Source organism: Martes martes, assembly GCF_963455335.1.
Source record: "Martes martes genome assembly, chromosome: 18".
NCBI classification, from domain to species: Eukaryota; Metazoa; Chordata; class Mammalia; order Carnivora; family Mustelidae; genus Martes; species Martes martes.
Genome location: NC_137906.1, coordinates 653840 through 679469, shown reverse-complemented (window position 1 = coordinate 679469; position 25630 = coordinate 653840). Strand labels below are relative to the sequence as shown.

General features: G+C 43.2%; 1 protein-coding gene and 1 pseudogene across 4 annotated transcripts in view; one reads left to right on the top strand and one right to left on the bottom strand.

The window, feature by feature from the left end:
* Window positions 1–24472, bottom strand: part of CRCP (CGRP receptor component) — a 37994-nt gene extending 13522 nt beyond the window's left edge. The window contains exons 1-4 of one of the 3 annotated variants that reach the window (XM_080829888.1): window positions 24344–24472; window positions 13830–13866; window positions 9636–9734; window positions 6455–6549 (exon numbers count right to left, since the gene is read on the bottom strand). In XM_080829888.1, the coding sequence (XP_080686014.1) occupies window positions 6455–6549; window positions 9636–9734; window positions 13830–13866; window positions 24344–24351 (239 nt within the window). In that variant the 5' untranslated portion in view covers window positions 24352–24472. Of the gene's footprint in view, window positions 1–6454; window positions 6550–9635; window positions 9735–13829; window positions 13867–23769; window positions 24159–24343 lie in introns of those variants that run through there. The other 2 variants (XM_080829887.1, XM_080829886.1) reach the window with 2 other exon arrangements.
* Window positions 15203–16159, top strand: LOC308359422 (calponin-3-like; annotated as a pseudogene). Its single transcript has one exon. The product of its transcript is annotated as a calponin-3-like (transcript).
* Window positions 24473–25630: the final 1158 nt, after the last annotated feature.

Below are 25630 nucleotides of genomic sequence, written 5' to 3'. Positions count from 1 at the left end.
CTCCTCACCGTTTCTACAAGCCACAATTCTCCTTGGTTAAAGGACAATGGCCTCTTCCCTCAGAGGTCTGCCACTTTTTAAACCTATCTTCATTTACAAATAAAGTACCTTTTAAGAGATGAAAATCTGGCCGCCTCATTATCCTGCTCGTAATCCTCCCACTGTCCCCACAGGTTTTGGTACGAGTTTGAATTTCCTTAATTCAGTCTCCAGAGCCAACCGAAACTTGGCGTTTGTCAATCTCACTATGTTCACACGCCTTTGCTCTCCCCATGCACTCATACCCCAATTAGAGGAAACTAAACACTGCCCAGAAAGCATCAGGCCACCTGACTCTGTGCCTTCGCACACCATATTGCCTCTGCTCAGAGAGAACAAACCCGCCTGCCCCTCACTGACTCTTCCTTTTTGTTAAAACCCAGTGTCACCTCCCAGAGACAACACGTTATACTCAAATTCTGACACTTCAGTGGGTCTCTCTACTATGACCCTCCTACCATTACACTGTATTCATCTCTGTGTCCCCCAAATAGAGACAAAGCTGGAGGGTAAGTTAAAGAGTTAGGCAGGACCAACTTTCAGGAAAAGTACAAAGAAGAGACAACTGCTGAACACCGGGAGACCTGGGGCAGGATTCCATGCTCCGAGAGCAGACAGCGTAACCAGAGAGCCAGACAGCAGGGAAACGTGACAACCTCCCATCTCCTCTGAGCTTTGCTGGCCCTAGAAGTACATGTCCCCCATACGTTGCCAAACCCCAAGAGTAATCTGTGTACAGAAGAGTCCCTTTTAAGTTATTTTACAAACCCACCTGCGGCCCCCTTCTACTCCTGGGAAAGGTAGCTGTGCGTCTTAGGGAGGAGCTCTCCGGAGGAGAGCTGGGGCTGGAAGCCAGGCTGCAGTTCTCAAGAACTAAATGCCTCAAGCAAGAATTAATGATTAAAGAACCACATGCTTTGGGGAATGAACATGCTATAGAAAAACAACAGGACTTCGAGTGGAGTCTCAATACTACCATTCTGTTGAATAAAGTTATGAACCTCCTACTATACCCTCAAGGACTCTAGCAGTGCAGGTATTTAAGCAAATTAATAAGGTATAAGGTCCCCTTGTCCCAGGAGACCTGGACCGTGTACGGGCTATGATCCTGAATCTCCTCCCCCGGAGAGTCGGCAGAGAGGAACTCTCAGGAGATATGCAGACAGAGGGTCAAAGAGCGCTTCAGCAGTTTCCGCTATAAATGGGATTCCTGTCTTCTGCGGCACTGGCTAGCACAAGATGGTCCCGGTCTTGAGAGCGTCCGGCAAGCAGCCCCTGGGTCACAGGTACTGCGGAAAGCCAAGCGGCTGCCATGGTTTACTGCACCGTGGAGAAGGCTCCGGGCCGCTACAGAGAAGGAAGCCCGCCAGCCCCCTCTCCTGGTTGTTTGTAGAACAACACTGCCTGCCGCTTGGGCGTCCCACTGTCATGGACAACCCTATGTGACTATCCTGGCACATGATCTGTCTCAGAAATCAACCACTTAATGAAAGACAGGCACCAAAAAGTCAGAAAGAAAGTTAAAAATCCTCACATTTAGGATCACAAATGGTAAAAAGGAACTTCTCTGAACATTACAATCTGCGTTAAATTTACACAGATTATGGCGAATCATGAATCATCTTACAAGCCCATTCTCATTTTGGGCGTCTTTCTTTTCTTTCTTTTTAAATTAAACTCTACGCCCAACGTGAGGCTTGCACCCACAACTCCAAGATCAAGAGTCTCTGCTCTACTGACTGAGCCAGCCAGACACCCCATTTGTGGGTTTCTCGAGTGGTCGCCAGGTGCCTATTTGTAGCAGAAAAGAAGTAGGGATTGAGAAGCAATACATCACACCAGACAAATACTGAGAAGAGGTCTTACAAACCAACTATGAGGACTTGTGTTGTACGTAAGGTAAGAGTGAGACCACCGAAGCCCACCTTTCTGCTGACTGTACGAACACCACTAAATACAAAAGCAGTAACCTGAGGGCTCCGAATGAAAAGTACACAAGAGGAGGAGGAATGGGGAGGGAAATAAACTTGAAGAACTAGTTAGTGTCGAGGGAGGACTTGAGTTTCTTTTGCTTTGTTTTCTCTTTTCTCTCATAGTCCTGATCCTCGGGCCACAGAGGAGCTATGGTAGTAGTTCCAACAGGCAGCTAAGACTCCAACAGAAATCCCATCTTTCCAGCCAAAACACTGGAGAAAGAGGCCCCTGAGCCCTGGAAATCTGGATGAAACTCACACCTCAGAGGCAGCTCCCCCAGGAAGCCCAGGCAGTGAGTGTAAACAGGAAGAGAGTCTCGGGGGCCACAGTGCCAAGTAATATACCCTTTTTCCCCTTTCCTTCCTTGCTTTGCCCCAAGGGTGGCAGCAGTAACAACTGTACATGTGGGCAGCTAAATCTTTGAGAGAAATTCAGTACTTGTGGCCAGAGAACCAATGGGGGCCAGGGCTCAAGTGGGTCAAAGAGTATAGGGGTAACCCCAGAGAGGTGCGCTAAAGAAGGGGATTCACCTGAATTGGAGCATCAATCAGCACAAAGCCTAGGTTCAGCCTGAGCTACTCGTGTGCAAAAGAGCCCCAAGCAACAAAAACCAGACTCGGCACAGCAAACACGCTGAGAAGTGAATACGGTAAATCACCACTCTAGTCTCATTTGCAAAAAAGATCCAAAGCAGCAGATCAAAGGTTTTAAAAATTAAATTGACAATGAATCTTGCCCATGGAAGGCAAGAGACTTGAGGTGTGAACCTAACTGGGTTGACTAACTGCTAAAAGAAACAAACCAAAAAAAGCAACATTAACCAGAGGTTTTTAACAGGGTCCAGAGTCTAAACAGTAATATTCAAAAGGTCCAAGACATAATTTATAATTAATTTAAAATTACCTCAATGGAAAGAAAGAAAATACAACTCATTCTCAAAGGAAAACATAATCAACAGATACCAAACCTACAATAACCCATATGTTGGAACTATAAAAGACATTAAAGTAGCTACTATAACAACATTCTTGAAATGAGTGGAATAAAGTAAGTTCTTAGGAAAGAGACAGAAATTATAAATAATAAACAAATGGAAATTTTAAAACTAAAAAACATAAAGTATGAAATAAATTCTCTGGCTGGACTTACTAACAAAATGGAGATGACAAAGTCTGTGAATTTATAGACAGATCAATGGAAATATCTTGTTTGAACAACGAAGAAAGGGAAGGAAAGGGAAAAAAATGAACAGAGAGGATTCAGGCAAAATGGCAGAGTGGAAAGAACCAGGAATCTGTCTCTCTACCACGCAGAAAACAACTATCTAGACAACTAGACCTAAATGTAAAATGCAAACTATAAAAACTCCCAGATGATCATACAGGAGAACACCTAGATGATCCTGAGTTTGGTGGCGACTGTACAGCTACAACGCCAAAGACACAACCGATGAAAAAAACAACAGATAAAGTGGACTTCATTAAAATTAAAAACATCTGCTCTGTGAAACACAACATCAAGAAAATGAGAAAACAGACCCCAGGCTAGGAGAAAATATTTATGAAAGACACAGAATAAAGGACTGTTATCCAAAATATACAACAAATTCTTCAAACAATAAGAAAACAAACAACCCAATTTAAAAATGACCAAAAGACCTAAACGAACACCTCATCAAAGACACACAGGGGGGGCGCCTGGGTGGCTCAGTGGGTTAGGGCCTCTGCCTTCGGCTCGGGTCATGATTCCAGGGTCCTGGGATCAAGCCCCACATTAAGGCTCTCTGATCGGCAGGGAGCCTGCTTCCCCCTCCCCCCCTCCGCCTGCCTACTTGTGATCTCTCTCTCTCTCTCTCTCTCTCTCTGTGTGTCAAATGAATAAATAAAATCTTTAAAAAAAAAAAAAAAAAAAGATACACAGGGGCACCAGGGTGGTTTGGTTGTTTAAACGTCTGACTTCAGCTCAGGTCGTGATCTTGGGTCCTGGGATCCAACCCAGCATGGGGCTTCCCACTTGGTGGGGAGTCTGCCTGTCCCTTGGCCCCTCCCCACGCTCATGCTCTCTCTCTCAAATAAATAAAATCTTAAAAAAAAAGAGACACAGATGGCAAAGATGCTTGGCATTTAATATTATTAGGAAATTACGCAAATTAAAACAAGATACCATTGGGGCGCCTGGATGGCTCAGTTGATTAAGCCTCTGCCTTCAGCTCAGGACATGATCCCATGGTTCTAGGACCCACTCCCACATGGCGGGGCGGGGGTGGGGGGGCGAGGGGGGGGGTCCCTACTCAGCGGGGAGCCTACTTCCTCTGCCTGCCACTCCCACTGCTTGTGCACATGGGCGTGCACTCTCCCTCTTGCAAATAAATAAGTAAAATCTCAAAACAACAACAACAAAACAAGATACCATTTTACGCCTATTAGAATGGCCAAAATCCAGAACACTAAGATCACCAAATGCTGGTGAGAACTGACAACTACAGAAACTCTCATTCATTGATGGGGGATGCAAAATGATACAGCCATTTCGGAAGGCCATCTTGTGGTCTCTTACAAAACTAGACAGACTCTTACCACGTGATCCAGCAACTGCACTCCTTGGTATTTACCCAGAGGAGCTGAAAATTTACGTTGACAAAAAAATCCTATACACAAATGTTTAAACTAGGTATTTTTTTTTTAAGATTTTATTTATTTATTTGACAGAGAGAGAGATCACAAGTAGGCAGAGAGGCAGGCAGAGAGAGAGGGGGGAAGCAGGCTCCCCGCTGAGCAGAGAGCCCGACGCGGGGCTCGATCCCAGGACCCTGGGATCGTGACGTGAGCCGAAGGCAGAGGCTTTAGCCCACTGAGCCACCCAGGCGCTCCAGCATATGAATATATTTAACACTAATGAGTTGTCCACTTAGAAGTGGTTAAGATGACAAATTTTACCAAATGTAAAAAAATTACACACACACGCATGCTTCAAAGATGTCTGCCTGTTCAGAGTTCACTTGGGCAAGAGAAATACACTTAGTTTACTGATAGCGTATCAGCTGTGTGTCTGAAATAACATCCATGTTTCCCTCAAAAGAAAAGTATTAATTATCGTTAATGAATGACGGAAGCTCTTGGGATTAATCAGCTCTATATTAACTAAAAGATCAGAGCTAGTATTCTTCTCATGTAATCTCTTAATCTAATTCTTTTTTTAAAAAGAGATTTTATTTATTTAACAGAGAGAGAGAAAGCATAAGCAGCAGGAGCAGCAGAGAAAGTGGGACAAGCAGGCTTCTGCTGAGCAGGGAGCCCGATGTGGGGCTCGATCCCAGGATCATGATCTGAGTCGAAGGCAGACACGTAACTGACTGAGCACCCAGGTACCCCTCTTAATCTAATTCTTAGTGATGTTTTTAATTCCTACAAGCTTAACTTATTCAAGAAAGTCACCAGGAAAAGTAAGAGAGCTTTAAAAGAGAAGAGAATATTATCAAGCCATTTTTGCCTCAAGCGACTTAAATGGTCAATTTTATAAAGAGCACTTTAATTTGTGAACCCAGCTGTCAACAAATTTGGCCTAAGTGCTGTAAAGGGGTTATGCGGCAGGTCACAGAACTGGGACTCAAAAAAAATCCAAAAAGATTTTAAGATTAAAAAATCTCATTAAAATTTTTGTTTCTGGCTCTAGAAGGATCCTTGTGTCTAAATCTCAGTTGTCTTATCCACAATATCATGATCCTACTTTAAAAGAGCACTGCGTGTTAATTATAATTTCAAAACCCATCGAAATAGAATTATAGCATTGCTGAGGATGGTTTTTGTAAACTATCAGTTTCATTTCACGTCACACACTTGTCCTACTTAAAATAATTTTTACTACAGTGATTTGAAAGGGCATATGCACCCCAATATTTATAGCAGCAATGTTCACAACAGCCAAATTATGGAAAGAACTTAGATGTCCATCAAGAGATGAATGGATAAAGGTGTGGTATGTACACACACACACACACACACACACACACACACACACACAGGAATATTACTCAGCTATCAAAAAGAATGAAATCTTGCCATCTACAAGGACATGGATGGGGAATTATGCTAAGTGACGTAAGTCAGAGAAAGACAAATCCATATGATTTCACTCCTATGTGGAATTTAAGAAACAAAACAGATGAACATAGAGGAAGGAAAGGAAAAATAAAAAAAGATAAAAACATAGAGGGAGGCAAACCATAAGAGACTTTCAACAGTAGGAAACTAAGGGTTGCTGGAGGGGAGGAGGGTGGTGGGATGGAGTAACTGGGTGATGGGCAGTAAGGAGGGCACTTGATATAATGAGCACTGGGTGTTATATGCATCTGATGAGTCACTAAATTCTATCCCTGAAACTAATAATATACTATATGCTACTTTAATTGAATTTAAATTAAAAATAAAAAAATTTTACTTACTTGGTCAACTTGTGGCTTTTCATTGCTGTGAGAAAGTCTCTAACAATCTCAGGACTCTGGTGCCTGCATGGTGTTTTTGATATATATTTTAATGTCTACCCAAAAAAAAAAGAAAGAAAAAGTAAGCATAAGACAAGAAAACCCAAATGAGAAAAAAGAAAGACAATGACTATAATTTAGTATTCTAAAATTTTATTTCAAAAATTTTCTATAAAAGGACCCATTACAGATTGGAGGATATTGAGACATGGTAATTAAATACAAAACAGTATCCTTGAAAAGTAAAAGAGCATTAATGGAAAAACTGAGAAAATTTAAATAAAATCTACGTATAATTTTCTTAGTTTTGATAATTGTGCCATGGTTATATGAGATGTTAACATCAGGAAAAACTAAGAGAAGGGCATATGGGAACTCTCAGCACCACCTCTGAAACTCTTCTGTAAGACTACCATTATCTCAAAATAAAAGGCTTTTACTTTTTTTAAAAGAGGGAACCTCACCTAGACATAACTCGAAAGGAACTTCAAACTTGAAAGTAAAGAGTAACCTCAAGCCTCTAAGTTAAGAGTATCTCCCAAGTGCAAAGATCAGGCTGGTCTCAGACTCCTCCATAACGATGCCCACTAGCAGACTAAGTAATACCTACAGAACCTTGCAGAACGAAGTCGAACCCATGAACTCCAAGTTCAGATGAGGTGTCATTCACACGTTAAGAACACTAGAGGGGCACCTGAGTGGCTCAGTGGGTTAAGGCCTCTGCCTTCAGCTCAGGTCATGATCCCAGGGTCCTGGGATCGAGCCCCACATCGGGCTCTCTGCTCGGCAGGGAGCCTGCTTCCTCCTCTCTCTCTGCCTGCCTCTCTGCCTACTTGTGATCTCTGTCTGTCAAATAAATAAATAAAATCTTTGAAAAAAAAACAACCCACTAGAAATATATTCTCAGGCATAAAAAGTCTCAAAACATTTACCACCACAATAACTTTCCTTAAGGCACTATGAATTAAAAGAACTTAACAAATATGTAAGAGTGCCAGTGAGTTTAAACTGATTGAAGCGTGTAGTAAGAGTACCTGACAGCTTGAAATTTGGCTATAAAACTAATTACCAACAAACATGTCATTTTTTTTAATATTTTATTTATTTGACAGACAGAGATCACAAGTAGGCAGAGAGGCAGGCAGAGAGAGGCGGGGAAGCAGGCTCCCTGCTGAGCTGAGCGCCCGATGCGGGGCTCGATCCCAGGACCCAGAGATCATGACCTGAGCTGAAGGCAGAGGCCTAACCCACTGAGCCACCCAGGCGCCCCCATTTTCTTCTTTTATTTATTTTTTTTTTTAAAGATTTTATTTATTTATTTGTCAGAGAGAGTGAGCACAGGCAGACAGAGAGGCAGGCAGAGGCAGAGGGAGAAGCAGGCTCCCTGCTGAGCAAGGAGCCGGATGTGGGACTCGATCCCAGGACGCTGGGATCATGACCTGAGCCGAAGGCAGCCGCTTAACCAACTGAGCCACCCAGGCGTCCCCCATTTTCTTCTTTTAAAGAGATGAATGCTATAATGTAAAAGAACATGAGTGAATAAATAAATGATAGATTTTTTTTTTTTGAGAGAGAGAGTGAGTACATACACAAGCTCGGGGCAGGGGAGGAAGTGGGTGGCAGAGGGAGAAAGAATCTTAGGCAGACTCCCTGCTGAGCATGAAGCCCGATGTGGGGCTTGATCTCATGACCCTGAGACCATGACCTGAGCGGAAATCAAAAGTGGGATGCTTAACCGACTGATCTATCCAGACGCCCCTGAATGATGGGATTTTAAACACATGATTAGATGAACAAAACTGGATGGGGAGGAATGATGACAAAAGTGCTGAACACCCTTTAATTTTCCTTAAAAGGTATTACAGTCACTGAATCCAGTTTTAATGTGTCTTTGGAAAGATAAAGATAATTAAAACTATATCCTTTGTAGCGACAAATCAGACTTGAAAGGAAATAGCAGAAAACATAAATTATAAAAGTAATTAGATAAAAAAATCAAACATCACATAAAACAAATATGATGACTTAAGCTTTTTTTTTTTAGATTTTTTTATTTCTTTATTTGACAGACAGAGATCACGAGAAGGCAGAGAGAGGCAGGCAGAGAGAGAGGAAGGGAAGCAGGCTCCCTGCCTAGCAGAGAGCCCGATGTGGGGCTCGATCCCAGGACCCTGAGATCATGACCTGAGCCGAAGGCAGAGGCTTCAACCCACTGAGCCACCCAGGTGCCCCAACTTTTTTAAGGATAAAGCATTAGGTTGGGAGAAAACATAGCAAAATGTCAACTAAATGTTAAAACTGTAAATTACGTTTGCTTTCTTCTTCATACTTTTTGGTACTTTCTAAGTTTTTTACAGTAAAAAAAATTACTTTTTGTGTAATAAAAAATTTAGCTTTGCCGAAAGAGACAGTTTGGCCTTTGTCCTCAGCTTCTGGGAGGCAATCTCTAGACCCTTGGAATGCTATCTCAATGGAGTATCTTTGGAGGCCTTGGTCACACTGAATAGTCTTAAAAATGTGATTTAGGGTGGGGGCTTTGGGTCATGCAGTATCAATGTACCTAGAGGCTGAGATGAACTACACAGGAAATCAATCTTCAATCATGCTTATATGATACAGCCCAAATAAAAATTTGGGACACCGATGTTCAGGTGAGATTGCTGGTTGACAATATTCTGTATGCATTGTTACACACCAATTTCAAGAGGAAAACATGCTCTGACTCCACATTAGAGGACAAAAGAAGCTCTAAGTTGGAATTTCTCTTAAAATCTGTCCAATATGCTTTCTCCCTTGGCCAGTTTTAATCTGTAACAAACTGTAACTACGACTACAATAGCTTTCAATGAGTTCTGAGTACTTCCAGAGAACTACTGAACCCAAGGGTGGTCTTCGGGATCCCTGACTTGCAAACAGTGTTAGAACTGAGGGCAATCTTTTGACGATTCCCCCCAACTTTATCACTGGCTAAGCCTCACCATTGGCCAAACTCCTCCCACTTGTACAAACCGAATAAAACTGGGTTATGGCAAAACTACTCAAATCAAGGAAGAGGTAATCATGATTTGGTGGCTAGTCATCTGCAGAATAAATCAACCCCCCCACGGCAGTTTGGGTAGCCCCACCAGAAGCACAGGCTTACTTCATAGGTGATCGTATTCAAGTTCTGTTGCCCAGAACTGTGTTTGTTCTTTCCACTTTCTTTCCGTTGCTCTTTCAGATCAGTCAGTAACTGGAACACCTAGGAAGTGATGAAATATTTTTATGAATAAATGTGAGAAATGCATTTCAAGGTCAATGACTTTGAAGAATAAATAGGACTGTACCTCTTTTCCTTCACAAACCCTCCCCCAACTCTTGTATTAGAGCAAATATGAGTCTGAGAAGCAGCTGACACTTTAAAAATGCTTTTGTCTAAGTTGAATAATCCAAATTCATTAGTTTATTGAAAATATTCCAAACGTTCCCTTTTCAACATATACCATATCACTGATCTCGTCTTATATTAAAAATATATTGAGTATTTGAAAGTAAATTTTCCTAAAATATGATCTCAATAGATGCAAAGATTTTTCCAAAATTCAACACCAATTTATGATAAAAACTCTCAAGAAACTGGGTTTAGAGGGAACACACCTCAATGTGTAAAGGCCATATATGACAAGCCCTCAGCTAACATCATACTGAACACTGAAAAGCTGAAAGCTTTTCCTCTTAGACCAGGCCAAGACAAAGGTGCACTCTCACCCCTTTTCTTCAACATAGTACTAGAAGTCCTTACCAGAGCAATTAGGCAAGAAAAGAAAGAGAAGGCGGCCAAATTGTGGTAAAACTGTCACTAAGTGCAGATGACATGATACTACATATAAAAAGACTCTAAAGACTCTACCAAAAAACTGAACTAATAGTAAGTGAATTCAGTAAAATTACAGGATACAAAATCAATATATAGAACTCTATTGCATGTCAAATGATAATAGTGAACTATCAGAAAGAGAAACTAAGAAAACAATCCCATTTACCACTGCATCAAATATAACAAAATACCTAGGAATCAGTTTAACCAAGGAATGAAAGATCTATACACTGAGCAGGATAAGACACTGAAACTGAAGAAGACACAAGTAAATGGAATGATATTCCATGCTCATGGATCAGAAGAATTAGTAATGTCCGTACTACCCAAAGCAATCTACAGATTTAGTGTAATCTCTATCAAAATTCCAATGGCATTCTTCACAGAAATAGAAGAAGCAATCCTAAAATTTTATGGAACCACAAAAGACCCTGAATAGTCAATCCTGAGAAAGAAGAGCAAAGCTGGAGGCATCACACTTCCTGATTTCAAACTACATTACAAAGCCAAGAAATCAAAATGGTATTGTATTGACATAAAAAGACATAAATCAATGGAACAGAACAGAGTCCAGAAATAAACCCACACATATGTGATTAGTTAATTTTGACAAAGGAGCCAAAAATACACAATGGAGAAAAGAGAGTCTCTTCAATAAATGGTGCTGGGAAAACTGGACCATTACCTTATACCACACATAAAAAATTAACTCAAAATGAATTAAAGAACTGAATGCAAGACCTGAAGCCATAAAGCTCATAGAAGAAAACACAAGAGACAAGCTCCGTGACATCGGTTTTGGTGATGATTTTTTTTTTAAACACCAAAAGTAAAGGCAACAAAAGCAAAAATAAAAAAGTGGGACTACATCAAACTAAAAGGCACAGTAAAGGAAACCATCAGCAAAATGAACAGATAACTTACTAGATGAGAGAAAATATTTGCAAATCCTGTATCTGATAAGGAGTTAATACTCAAAACATACAAAGAACTTACAAAACAACCAATTGCATTAAAAAATGGGCAAAGCACTGAAACAGACATTTTTCAAAAGACACACAGATGGCCAACAGACACATAAAAAGATGTTCAACATCAGTAACCATCAGGGAGGTGCAAATCAAAACCACAATGAGATTTGACTTCACAGCTGTTAAAACAGCTAACATCAAAAAGACAAGAAATAATGTGTCGGCAAGGACGAAAAGAAAAGGAAACCCTTGTGCACTGTTGATGGGAATGTAAATTCATGCAACCACTATAGAACACAGAATGGAGGATCCTCAAAAGTTAAAAATAAAACCACTATATGATTCAGCAATTCCACCTCTGGGTGTTTTATCAAAACAAAATAAAAACACTAACTCAGAAGACATATGCACCACCATGTTCAATGCAGCAATATTAACAACAGCCAAGATATGGAAACAACGTGGGTGTTCATCAACAGATGAATTTAAAAAAATGGTTTTTATATAAACAATGGAATATTATTTGGCCATAAAAAAGAATGAAACCTTGCTATCTGCAACATGGATGGATCCTAGGGTATTATGCTAAGTAAAATAAGTCAGACAGAGAAAGACAAAGATCTCACTTACATGCGGAATCTTAAAAAACAAAACCAAAACAAAACAAAACGAGGGGGTGCCTGGGTGGCTCAGTCGGTTAAGCATGCAACTCCTGATTTCAGCTCAAGTCATGGTCTCAGGCTTGTGGGATCAACCCAGGGTTGGGTTCCATGGTCAGCACAGAGTATGCTTGTCCCTCTCCCTCTGCCCCTCCACCTGCTGGCATGCGTGTGCATTCTTTTTCAACTAGATACATACATACATAAAATCTTCACACACACAAAAAAAAGCTCAGAGACATAGAGAACAGACTCATGGCTGCCAGAGGCAGGAGGCAGAGGGTGGGCAAAATCAGTAAGGGAGTCATAAGGTACAAATTTCCAGTTATAAAGTAAGTAAAGTATGAGGATATAACGTACAGGATGGCGACTACAGTAAATCTGTGCTGAATGTGCGGAAGTTGTTGAGACAGGAAATCTTAAAAGTTCTTATCACAAGAAAAAAAAATCTGTATGTATGGTAATGGATGTTTACTAAACTTATTGTGGTAATTTCACAATGTACAAATACTGAATCATTTCATTGTACACCTGAAACTAACGTTATCTGTCAACTGTGCCTCAATTAAAAATTTTTTTCTACAAATAAGTTTTTTCTAAAACAGGGTCCTGTTTCACTAATATGAAATCTAGTAAGTTTATTTCCAAAAAAGAAAAACTATGATGCAAATGATATTGATAAATTTTATTTAAAATTAAAAAAAAAGAAGGGGAAAAAATTGCTACAGAACTTTAGAAGTAAACTTTCCCCACAACGGAAAAACATGTATGTGTTAGTGCTGAGGAGGATGGGTGGAGGCTATATCTTTCCTATTTTAGAGATTATGCCAGAGACCTAAGTAAGTTGTAAGTATGGGCTCATAAACCATTACTAGATACAACAGAAACCCTCCCCTGCCTGTCACTATTTTTTCAGAAATAGTGTCATGAGATTAATGCAATGTTTCCCCAAAGGATAAAACACCCAAACATTCAGCAGAATCCAAACTGGACAAGGAGGTTTCTAAAAGCCAATGGCTTGACTAACAACCATGTCTTTCCTGTTATTAGTAGCAATAATTTAAGAAAGGAGTATGACCAACTATTCCAGTACTTTCTATTTTCTGTATCACACAACAGAGACTCAAATCTCCTAAAGTCTTCATGAATTTAGATTCTAGAAAATGAAAAATTGACAGTGAATGTATGAACGGTTCTTTATGTACCTAGAGCTAACCTATCAGATGGCTTTGCGAATACCAAATAAAACAAAGGCAAAATAGCAGGCAGGCAAAAATAATGTTATTATCTCCCCTCTCACCGATTTCTTTCCTTTTTGCCTCCCTTTCTCCAAAAACCCAACCCTCAAGCCCCCAAATTCCAAATCTGCTAGTTCATACTAAATTACTCAGAATGGTGCATCAACTAATCTGTCACTTTCAAAATGAAAGTGTTAATACCTTTAAGATTATTATGAGGATTGAAATAACAACATATAAAAGCATTTTATAGGTAAAGAGTAGTAATTAGGAAAGGCATTAAGTATTTTAATGGAAAACTATGCAGGCAGAAACAGTTCCAAAATAGATGCTTCCATCCCATGAAGGCATATCAAATGAAGATCTAAAATACCTGGGTTCGGGGAAGGCTGCCTACCATAGAGTGAAGTCTTCCCAGCTTCCCTGACTACTATGTATAATTTACCAAGCTTCTAATTCCTAGGTCCACCAGATGGTGCCATCTGTCTTACTTTAAAGTCGAAAATCCAAATGAATTCAGTCATTTTAGCTGAAACTAGTTCAATAATCTTCAAAAGCAAAGGGCAAACTACCAGAGAGGAAAATTCAATAGTTCACTTCAAAACTATTTACCTCGTAGTTACTGAGCAGCGCAGAATTGGCATCCTTCCTGCAAAATAAAGTAAATTATCATCAGTCTGGGCTCAAATTCCTTTATGAGAATTAAATATCTGTAAAATACTTCCTGTATTAAGATCGAGTAGTTCAGTTCAGGAATTTAAAGACTATAACCTAAAACTGAGAAATGTCCTAAGTCCTACTGGTTTAGCAGGCAATGGACAACTTCAGAGTAAACTGCCCTCTCTATGGCATATATAACACATGATTTACTAAGTAGGTGATAGAAACACTATACTTATCCTTAATCTATGTAGACAGAAGTTTAGGAAAGTCAGTCATCTGGGAGAAGTCACTTAAAGGAAGAACGGGGGGGGGGGAGCCAGAGAGTTAGGAAGGGGTGTCAATAAAGCGAGGGAGCGGGCGCCTGGGTGGCTCAGTGGGTTAAAGCCTCTGCCTTCGGCTCAGGTCATGATCCCAGGGTCCTGGGATCGAGGCCCGCATCGGGCTCTCTGCTCAGCAGGGAGCCTGCTTCTCTTCCTCCCTCTCTCCCTGCCTCTGCCTACTTGTAATCTCTGTCTGTCAAATAAATAAATAAAATCTTTAAAAAAAAAAAAAAAATAAAGCGAGGGAGCGAGACTCAACTGGAGAAACCAACAGTGCTGTCTCATCCCGCAGGCATGTCCTTTCCGGAGTACCATCTGCCTCCCCTCAGTTATGGACAAGACATCTTGGGCAGGCAATGTACCCTCTGAATCACCAGAAATGGGATCATTAACACTAACATCACTCCTGGGAATTTCAGCAGTGTCAAGAATCCTGCCAGAGATTCACAAAGGTGTTCATCTTCTCTATCAATTCAACAGGTAAAGTTCACGTGTCAAGCAGTGGTCATTGTGCCTGCGATCAAGGCACAATGTCATCTTTCATGTATGAGTGAGCACAGCAATGTGACTTGTATTAAAGTATAATCAAGCCATTCTACAATACCACATCAGAAGTATTTACTGTTTTTAATAGTCTAGAGGCTGTACAGTGTGATAATTATGAGCACAGTTTTGAAATCAGACAAATCTGGGTTCATATTCTAGCTCTGCCACTTAAAAGGTCTGGGAGTTTGGGTGAGTTTATTAACCTCCCCAAGCTTGTCATTTAAAACAAAAACTGGGGAGCGGAGTGGGAGGCTTTGCAGGAACCAGTCAGACTGAGTTGCCAGAGCATCGCACATACCCGGCTGCTGCCATCCGGGAGTCTCCTGCACTGCCCAGGGGAGCAAATTCCAAGCATCTCCTGCTACGGCTGCTCCTTGGAGCCAGGAGCGGGTAAGCTGAGTATGTGAAACCCTCAGGCCCTAGACCCGAGGCCCTCTTCCCGTTTCCCGAACCACCATGACCCACTTCAACAAGGGCCCTTCCTAATAGGCTCTCCGTCAAGGTCTAGAGCAAGATCCCTTCCAAGTACATCATCAGGCAGATCTTTGAAACTGGATAGAAGAGGTGACAGGCATGAGCACTGGCACCAACTTTCAGCACGGCTCAAAAGATGGCATCATCCTCTGCGAGCTCATAAACAAGCTGCCAGGCTCAGTGAAGAAGATTAATGAGTCCTTGTTAAACTGGCCCCAGTTGGAGAATATTGGGAACTTTATTAAACCTACTCAGGCTTATGGATTGAAGCCACACGACATATTTGAAGCAAATGATCTTTTCGGGAATGGAAACATGACTCAGGTTCAGACTATGCTGGTGGCTCTGGCAGGTCTGGCTAAAACAAAAGGATTCCATACAACCAATGACACTGGAGCTAAGTATGATGAAAAGCGAAAAAGACATTTTAATGAAGGAAAGTTAAAAGCTGGCCAAAGTGTAACTGGTTTGCAGATGGGAGCCAACCAATGTGCCAGCCAGGCAGGTATGATAGCCTATGGCACCAAGAGGCATCTTTATGATTCCAAAATGCAAAATGACAAACCTTTTGACCAGACCACAATTAGTCTGCAGATGGGGACCAACAAAGGAGCCAGCCAGATGGGGATGTTAGCACCAGGTACCAGAAGAAACATCTATGATCAGAAGCTAACACTACAACCAGTGGACAACTCGACAATTTCTCTATAGACGGGAACCAACAAAGTTGCTTCCCAGAAAGGAATTAGTATGTATGGGCCCGGGCGGCAAGTACATGACCGCAAATACTGTGCCACTTCCACAGAACCTGTCATGCACAATGGAAGCCAAGAAACAGGAACAAATGGGTCTGAAATTAGTGACAGGGATTATCAGGCAGAACACCCAGATGAGTATCATGGAGAGTACCAAGATGACCACCCCAGAGATTACCAATAAGGCAACCAAGGCACTGATTATTAGACTGGCACAGAGAACTCAGTATTTAGTCCACTGTTTTTATTCAGTGAGAACCAAGCTAACCTTGAGTAATTTTTATCTTGTCTCCCTAAAACATTACCATGCTTATTGTACCTAAAAGAAGGATCGCCTGACATTACCCCCCTTCCTTTTTCTGCGTCTTCCCTAAACAGCTGCCTTTTCATGCTGTAAGAGTTCAATCTTAGAGCAGAAGCAGTAACTCCCATAGGAAATAAAAGGAATACTGTGAACAGGGAGTACTCTCGTACAGCCAATTCTCTTGTTAAAGACCTATATTTATTTTTTTAAGATTTCATTTATTTGAGAGAGAGACAGACAGAGCACAAGCAGAGGGAGCAGAAGGCAAAGGGAGAAGCAGACTCCCCGCCGAGCAGAGAGCCCGATGCGGGACCCTGGGATCATGACCTGAGCCGAAGGCAAAGGCTTTAACCCACGGAGCCACCAAGTTTGCTAATTTTTAAATAAAGTCCTGATCAGGGTGTATTTGTGACTACATGTGTGCTCATTCTCTTACCTAAACTGAAAGATATTTTCAGGGCGGTGTTTCTAAAGGCGCGTGTATGAGATCAGCCTTCGGACACTCAGGTCTGGGTGGTACATCTGCGCCAGTGTACCCATGTAGAGTTGCTCTGTGCTCTTCCACTGTTTATTGCTACATTTCTTGGTGTAAACTTATCTCACTGTATTTTTTATAAAAAATAAGTATTTGGGGAACATTAAAAAAAATGCGGATAAAGTAGAACCTCTAAGTGTAGCCTGGATTCCAAGCCAGCTCCACTGATCAGAGCTCTGTAAATTCAGGCAAATTACCCAACCTCTCTGTACTTAGATTTCCTCATCCATGAAATGACAATTCATTCGAGTACTAACCACGTACGATTATTTACAGGATTAAACTGAAAAATGTAAAGCACCGGAACACAGCAAATACTCAAAAACACCATCTACTGTCACTACCTGTGCTATTACCATAACGTCTTCCTAGCTCATAAAGCTGTTATGAAAATGAAATGAGACAACAAATTTTAAAACTGTAGCATTGTTCTTGGTACTTATTAAGATCTTCCTTAATGGAAGCCATTGTTTTTTAAAGATCTCACCTCGCTGAATTCTCATTAAAAAACCCTGTGATGGGGCGCCTGGGTGGCTCAGTGGGTTAAAGCCTCTGCCTTCAGCTCAGGTCATGATCCCAGGGTCCTGGGATCGAGACCCACATCGGGCTCTCTGCTCAGCAGGGAGCCTGCTTCCCCTCTGTCTCTGCCTGCTGCTCTGCCTACTTGTGATCTCTCTCTCTGTGTCATATAAATAAATAAAAATCTTAAAAAAAAAAAAAAACCGTGATGTAGGGGCTATTATTTTTCCTTCTTTATAGATGACGAAACTGAAGCTCAGAGGTTTAAAAATTTGCCTCAGGTCACGCGGTAAGAAACCTAACTGAAGCGGAAGGTAACTACGGAACTGTGAAAAATGAGACTGGATTAGACAAATGGAAACCGGTAATGCAGAATCCTAAAAATTCAGGAAGCACTCTGGACCTGACATACTGTATGATAAAGATGGCTGTTTGTTCCTAAACCAGGATCGGGGCTGTATGATGAAAATGCTGACACAAAATTTCAAAAACATGGGCCAAACAGATGAGTCATTTCCCTAAGCAATCAATAAAACAAAACAAGCAGATGGTGAACACAAGAATCTGACCTAGGCCTTTGGTCAGCAGCACAGTGATGTCAGCACTCTAATCTAATCAACATGTGAAGCTTACCAAACGCTCCAGACATTTAACAAATAGCTGGGATTTCACAAAAGTGCTGCTTTGCCCAAATGACCACAATTGCACTGAGGTCACAGAGAATATCATATTTAAAAGGAATCTAAAACAGGAAGAACCATGCATAATTAGAGTATATGATATGGTTCATTTAAAACTGAAAAGGACAAATCAAACACATGTCATCTTTGCCTACTTAATTAGGAAGTCAGTCCACAAGGCTTCTTCCTATCTTTGCTTGAAATCGAGTTAAAACTCCCTGTGTACCCTAAAATACACTGTAACTAAGAAATCCCTTGCGGGAACAGACTGGAAAAATAACACAAATGTTATTTTTCCTCAAGGCTAAGGGACCCATCCCAGGTGCCATTGTTACAACTACATTTCCAACTCAGAGCCTCTCCTTCATGCAGAATATTCTACGCCTTAGGAAAATCTGTTCTTGGCTATTCCAAGTTATGGCCTCACTATCCAAGCCAATACTGTTAATGCAAGAATCCAAAGAATGTCTAGAACCAGGTTAAAAAGGAGAGACGCTCTCTTGCACGTGTGTCTTAATGAACCTGTGTTTGGGGGCCAGGAGAACAATGGATATTTAAACAAGTACCACATCTTGGAGATTCTGGCTGGCAGAGGCTGATTTATTCATTTATTCTTTTATTAGGAAGATAAATAAAAAATTTTTTCTCAGTAAATACTAATGGAATAAATGCCAACATATGCTAGGCTTTCCTTTATTTAATAAAATGCCAACAGGCATAAGATCTACCTTTGATGAAATGAACTATAGTCATTTCAGTGCCTAAATGAACTGCACATATCGAGAAAAGTTTTTAAAACAGCGTTTTATCCTACTATAACCACCACTAAGTGGCACGTTGGTGGGAACAGGAAATGGTAAGACCGGACAGATTAATCACTTAATCAAGTGATCTCACTGAATAGCAGTGATGATGATGTGACGCACTGAGAAAGACACATTCCTTACAGCAATCCTGTTAAAGAATATCTAATTTGAATCTAGCCATAAGGATATAACCAGACAAACCCAAGTTGAGGAACATACTTCAAAACAACTGGTTTAGATTCTTCAGATATCAATGTCATTTGAAACAATGTCAATGTCACAAAAACAGGCAAGGAAACTGTTTTTAGAATAAAGGAGATTAAAAAACTATGACAACCAGAACTTGTATGAAAACTAAAAATATGATTCTCAAAGCTTGACTGAAAACTACAAAAAAAAATATGATTCTTGACTGGATTCTGAACCCGTGGTTAAAAAAAAAAATCTAGCTGGGGCACCTAGGTGGCTCAGTTAAGGGGCTACCTTTGGCTCAGGTCATGATCCCAGGGTCCTAGGATCAAGCCCTGCGTGGGGCTCCCTGCTAGGTGAGGAGTCTGCTTCTCCCTCTCCCTCTGCCCTTCCCTGTTTGTGCTCTATGAATAAATAAAGATCTTAAAAAAAAATTAGCTAAAATGACACTGGACAATGGGAGAGATTTTGTATTTTAATAATATTGGTACATCCATGCTAAATTCCCTAGGTGTGACAATGGTATGGCAGTTAAGTACATTTTTAAGACTAGGTAAAATGACATGGTATGTACAACTCTGAAATGATTCGGTAGAGAGAGTGTGTGTGTGTATGTGTGCGTGTGTGTAGAGAGAGAGAAAGAATGTAGACATGTGGAGAGACAGAATGTGGACATGTGTAAGAGAAGTAAGGCAAGTGAATCAAAATGGTAACAAACAGTGACTCTAAATACAGGATATGAATGTCCCTGTGGTGCTCTTTTTGCAACTGTTCTATGGGTTTGGAATTTTTCAAGCTAGAAAGTTGAGAAAAATGGAAATGTAAAACTAAAGAATTCCCTAAGATTAAAAAAGACATTCGTATAACCTATAATTGAAGACATAAAACGCATTTTCCTCCAGTGTTTTTTCAGGGTGACTAGAATCTGCCAATTTTGTATTTACAAGCTGTTGTTCCTACTGAGCAGAAACTGTCTGCTCTGTACACAGCTTGCACTTCAGTTTTGTGTAATACATTCATGAGCATTCAGACTTCTAGAAACTGCCCACCTACATAAAACTTCGTATTTTCCTACAGGACTTAAGACTAGTACTGATTTTAATTACAGGTGTTTAAAACAACTATTCCAAATGAATTTTAAAGATTGTTTGAATCTATATTTACAGGCAAGCAATCACTTAATTTCCTTAAGTAATAAATTAGCTGACTGAAGTTGACCTGCTATTTTAAATGCAACCTGTAAATTTTGCTTAAATTGCTGAGTCAATTTAATGGACGTAAACAACTACTTTGGAAAACTGAATTCTGAATAAACAGAACAAAATGATCTATTGGCAGATTTTCTTTAGAAACACACATACACATGCAAACAGCACCTTTAATTGCCACACAGTTAACTTACGCACACAATGACGAAGAGAACTGCTCAAATTCCCCTACATTCAACCTATATTATTGATTCAAGTCATGTTCTGAAAAACTAAACTCAAGTACAAGAAACTGGGTAGATTTCAAAGTCAACAAACTTAATCTGCACCATTCTCCTGAGAGCTAGCAAACAAGTACCCTCTTTCCAGTCTTACTACTGAACTGTTATAGGACCTATTAGCTAACTTCTCTACATCTCAGTATTTCCAACTATAAAATGAAGGAAATTCTTACAATGATTTCAAAAACACGATACAGAAGACAATCTGTTTTCCCTTACTTCGTACATTAAGTTCAACAATAAAAAAGTGAACACAGGGGGGTGCCCGGGTGGCTCAGTGGGTTAAAGTCTCTGCTTTCGGCTCAGGTCATGATCCCAGGGTCCTGGGATTGAGCCCCACATCGGGCTCTCTGCTCCGCGGAGAGCCTGCTTCCTCCTCTCTCCCTGCCTGCCTCTCTTGCCTACTTGTAACCTCTGTCTGTTAAATAAATAAACAAAATCTTTAAAAAAAAAAAAAAAAGTGAACACAGGGATGTCTGGGTGGCTCAGTTAGTTAAGCATCTGCCGTCAGCTCAGGTTATGATCCCAAGGTCCTGGGATCAAGCCCTGCATCAGGCTCCCTGCCCAGCAGGAAGCCTGCTTCTCTCTCTCCCTCTGCCTGCTGCTGCCCCTGCTTGTGTTCTCTCTCTGTCAAATAAATAAATAAGGTCTTTTTTTAAATACATAAAACAATTTTTAGAAAGAGTGTACACAAAGCTTTCCAGGTATATCAACAACCCAAGCATTAGACAAAGTTAGTCAAATAGAAAATGCCTTATATGTACACAAATACTTAACTTTCCTACAAATATTCTGTATCCTTTTGCATAAGGAGAATGTTTCCAAATGACCATCAAAAAGTTTTTATTTTTTAAATTCTACCACTAAATCGAATAAAGCATAAATGTTCCTCACCTTTAAAAAATTTCTAGCATATGTCTACATGTATTATTTGCTCAACAGATATTTATTCAGTGATTGAAGGAAAAAAATGCAGTAAAAACTCAGAGAAGTTTTCCTTTCATGCCTCCTCCTTCCAGGATCTAGGAATGCCTGAAAAAGGTACAATATGTTTGTTCTCCCAGAGGAACAGAGCTCTGCTGAAGATCCTAAGGACTACACTGCTAGGGACCACATCTCATGTTGGAGGCCAGTAAGGAACCAAGTTTGGCCTCCAGACTTTTCCATTCCAGGGGTCCTTCTACTCGCAAATCACATCCCTACAGAAACCTCACTTTCCCATAAATTGCTAGCTGCAAAATTCCTGATTGGCTTCAGCACGTTTCTGACTCCTTGCAAGAAATGGACTGCTATTGGAGAAAATCTCTTGATTCAAACCATTTCACTTAAGAAAATCAGAGTATCTATGGAAACTAGCTAATTCAATTATACTTTTAATTAGTTAAATTAATTATCATTATATTACTTCATTCAACAACTATCTGCTCCATACCTAATGTGTGCCAAATGTAGTTGCTAAGCCCCAGCCTTCATGGGGCTTTCTCATGAGGGAGACAAGACACTAAACAAGTAAACAAGCATCTATTATTACAACTTGTAATTATTCGAAGGAAAAGTAAATCACTGTGTTATACTAAGAGACAAGAGAAGGACTTATTTTGGACTGATGGAAAAGGAAAAGCAATACTCAACCTGAGCTATCAAAAAGATAAACAAAAACCAAAAATTAATTAAAAAGCCAAATAAATAAATAATCAAAAAGATAAAGAGGGAGGGCTGAGAAAAAGTATACCAGGCAGAGGGTCCCCTGGACCTTGGAAGGTTACAGAAACCACCTGCCAGTGGAAAATGTGTGTGTATGGGAGGTGGGAGTAGCAGCTCGAGAGTAAGTGAAGTTATACAGGGTCATACAGGTGCTAGCAAGGAATGGGGATGTCCTCTTAGCACAATATAAAGTCAATGAAGAGTTTTATAGAGGGGGATGAGTTTATCCAATTAATATAATTTTAAAGACTTTATTTATTTACTTCTCAGAGAGAGAGAGAGACAGAGGGAGTGCACACATAAGCAAGTGGAGCGACTGGCAGAGGGAGAAACAGGCTCCTCGCTGAGCTGGGAGCCCGATGTGGGACTCAATCCCAGGACCCTGGGATCATGACCTGAGCCACCCCAGCGTCACACATCCAATTAATATTTTAGGATCGCTCTGGCTGCTGACTGGAAAACAGAATGGAGGGGGGACAAGAGTGGAAGCCAAAGGCTACTGGTTAACCTGGACCAGAGATGACAGACTACAGACTGAGCAACCGAGATGGTGAAAAATAACTGCACACAAAATAGACTGAAGGTGAAGAAGACAGGACTGGCTGATGGACTGGATTTAGGGGTGAGGAAGAGGTCGAGATTTCTGGACTAAGCAACTGGACGGATAACGAGAGAAAAGGGCTAGAAATATACTTTTGGGAGTTATCAGCGTATAGATGGGTAAAATGACCAAGGGAGAGTGTGGAGAAAAAGGGTCCCAGCACTGAGCTCTAGGACACCTCCACATTTAGAAGCCAAGCAAGGGAGGAAGGGCAAACCAGGAAAGGAGACTGAGAAGTAATCCTTGACGTAGAGGGGAATGCAAACAGCATGTCACAAAGCCAGGATTTTCTAGAGGTTTTTTGTTAAGTATAGTTGACACCCAGAGTTTCTGCATCCCCTGCTGCTAAAAGATCAAGAAGGTTGAGAGCAGAAAATCAGCCTTGGGATTTGACAAGACGGAGGGCTCAGATAATCAACACAAAACCCGTTTCTGTAGACTAATAAGGATGAAAGCCCAACAGAATGACTGAAAAATGAGGGGATCAACGACACTTCCAAACAGTTTTGTTGTAAAGGGAAGCAAAAATGGAGCCGTAAGTGAACATGAATGTGCGGACAAGGGATTTTTTAAGATGGATAAATTAAAATGGGATTGCATAATGAGAGGAACTGCTCTAGTAAAGAGGGAAAAATTGGTTAATAATAGCTTGGGCCAGAAGGATCTATCTGAATGTTTTCCAAGATGCAAACTACACCCCATTAATGGACCACAAAATCTACTCAGTGGGTCAGCATTCTTCTTTAACGATAGGCATCAGAGCGCACCGCGTAGAGGAAAAGTACTGCTTCATGACGCTTTCATTTCAGTTACATACACACACTGTGTTTTTCTGAAATCTGTAAAATAGCATCGTATAGGGCTGTGAAACAGGTGAAAGAACACAAAGGGAAATAGTGAACAACCCACGCCGGAGACAGCACAGTACGGCCACGCCTGCAGTGAACGCGAGCCGCGGAAGACCTACCGGCGGAGCAGCTGCGGGGACCTCCACCTGCCGAACGACAAGCAAGCAGCACACACGCCTTCGGCTCCCGCGCTCTCCGTCCAGGCTCCAGCACTTCCTTCTCCCCAGAAAACCTGCCCAGCCCACTCGGGGAGCAGCTCCTCGGAGTCAGGGCTCCCCGCGGCAAGCCCAGCCCTAGCCCAGCACTTGGCCATCTCTTCGGCAGGTACTGCCAGGGCGGACGCGGGGCTGTACAGCTTCTAAGTCCCCGCTGGGACCCGGGCCGAGCTCCCCGCGGGGACCCACAACACACCAGGAAACGAATGAGGGCGCGGGCAGGCACAGGAAAAGCCGCAGGTCAAGTGGCGCTGGGCCCCCGCGCGCCGAGCACTGGGTGGGAGCAGGCTCGAGGGCTCCGAGGGGCGGAGCGAGGGTCCCTTTCCTCCCCGTGTCCCGCCCCAAGCCTTTCCCCCAAGCCCCATACCCCGTGCCGCCCCGTGCCGCCCCATGCCCGCGTCCCTCGGCTGCCCTCGGCCCAGCAGGCGCCCGCTGCGGGCGTCTGCGCACGGCCGGGAACGCGCCCCCGAAGACTCACACTTCCATGCCGATCCCGCGTCGTCGCTTGCGGACGCACAGCCTCCTGCCGAGCCGCCTCCGCCGCCGCCGCCCGCGTCGCTCACCCGGCCGCCGGGTCTGCGCGCCGCGGGGCACGCCGGGAGCGCCGCGGGGTACGTCGGGAGCGCCGCGCGGCACGCCGGGAGCGCCGCGGGGTACGTCGGGAGCGCCGCGCGGCACGCCGGGAGCGCCGCGGGGTACGTCGGGAGCGCCGCGCGGCACGCCGGGATCCTGGCGGACCCGGCGGGTACTTCCGCCTGGTTAGCGGCTGGGCGCCCCGGCGGGGTTTAGGGCGGTTGAACTCACGCAGGCGGACGGCGCTCGTGCTTGCGCGGTCGGCGTGACGTCAAAGTACTAACCAGCTCGTTTCCAGAGGGACGGTTACCGGCCTCCGCGGCCCCCGACTTCCGAGTCTGAGACCCGGTGACTTGGTCGCGCGCGCTCCGCTTCGTACGTGCGTCGTCCTGGGAGGACGCGGCCCGAGACGAGGGAGAAGCGAGTCCGTCCCCGTCCCCGGGAGCTCGGCGCGCGGACCCGACCTTCCCGCGTCCCCGGGGCTTGCCGGAGGGAGGACCGGCCGCGCGGAGCAGGGCGTGCGGCGAGTGTGGTAGGGGCGGGTGCTGCGGCCGCGCCGGGGCACGCGTGCGGCGGGCGGGAGGGGGAGCGGCCCGGAGCGGCGCGCTGTGAGGTGGCGGCGAGGACGGCGGGGGCCCGTCCCCTTGGCGGCGTGCGGCGCGTGTGGACGGACTTCCCCGAGGACTTCCCCTGTTTGTCGCGGGGAAGCGACGGCGGGGGGCGAAGCTGGGCCTGCCCGGGGCGCGGTCCCGGAGCCCGGCGGAGGGCGGGCGCCGCGCGGAGGTTTCCCGGACGGGCGCGAAGCGGATACCGAGACGTCGGCGGGACCAGTGTCTCGTTCTTCTGTCCTCGCGGCCGTGTGGGAACGTTTGCTGAGTCCGTCCCGCGGCGGGGCGCTTGCTGAGGGCGGCGGGGCGCGGCGGGACAGTCCGGCTGCCGGCGCTGCCCGGGAGCGCTTCCTCGGAGCGATGACCGCGGCGCGCGCGACCCGACCCCTCCTGACCGCAGCTCCCCGGACCGAACCGCGAGGACGCTCGGGCGGGTCGTGGTGTCCCTCGGACCGTGCTGCTGGGGGGACCGAGCCGGATGACCCGCGGCCGGTCACCCAGGGACTTGCCGAGTGGGGGTTCACACTCGGGCAGCTTGAGCAAGCGTAGGGATGTATTACGTTGTTAACCGTGACTGAGGATGG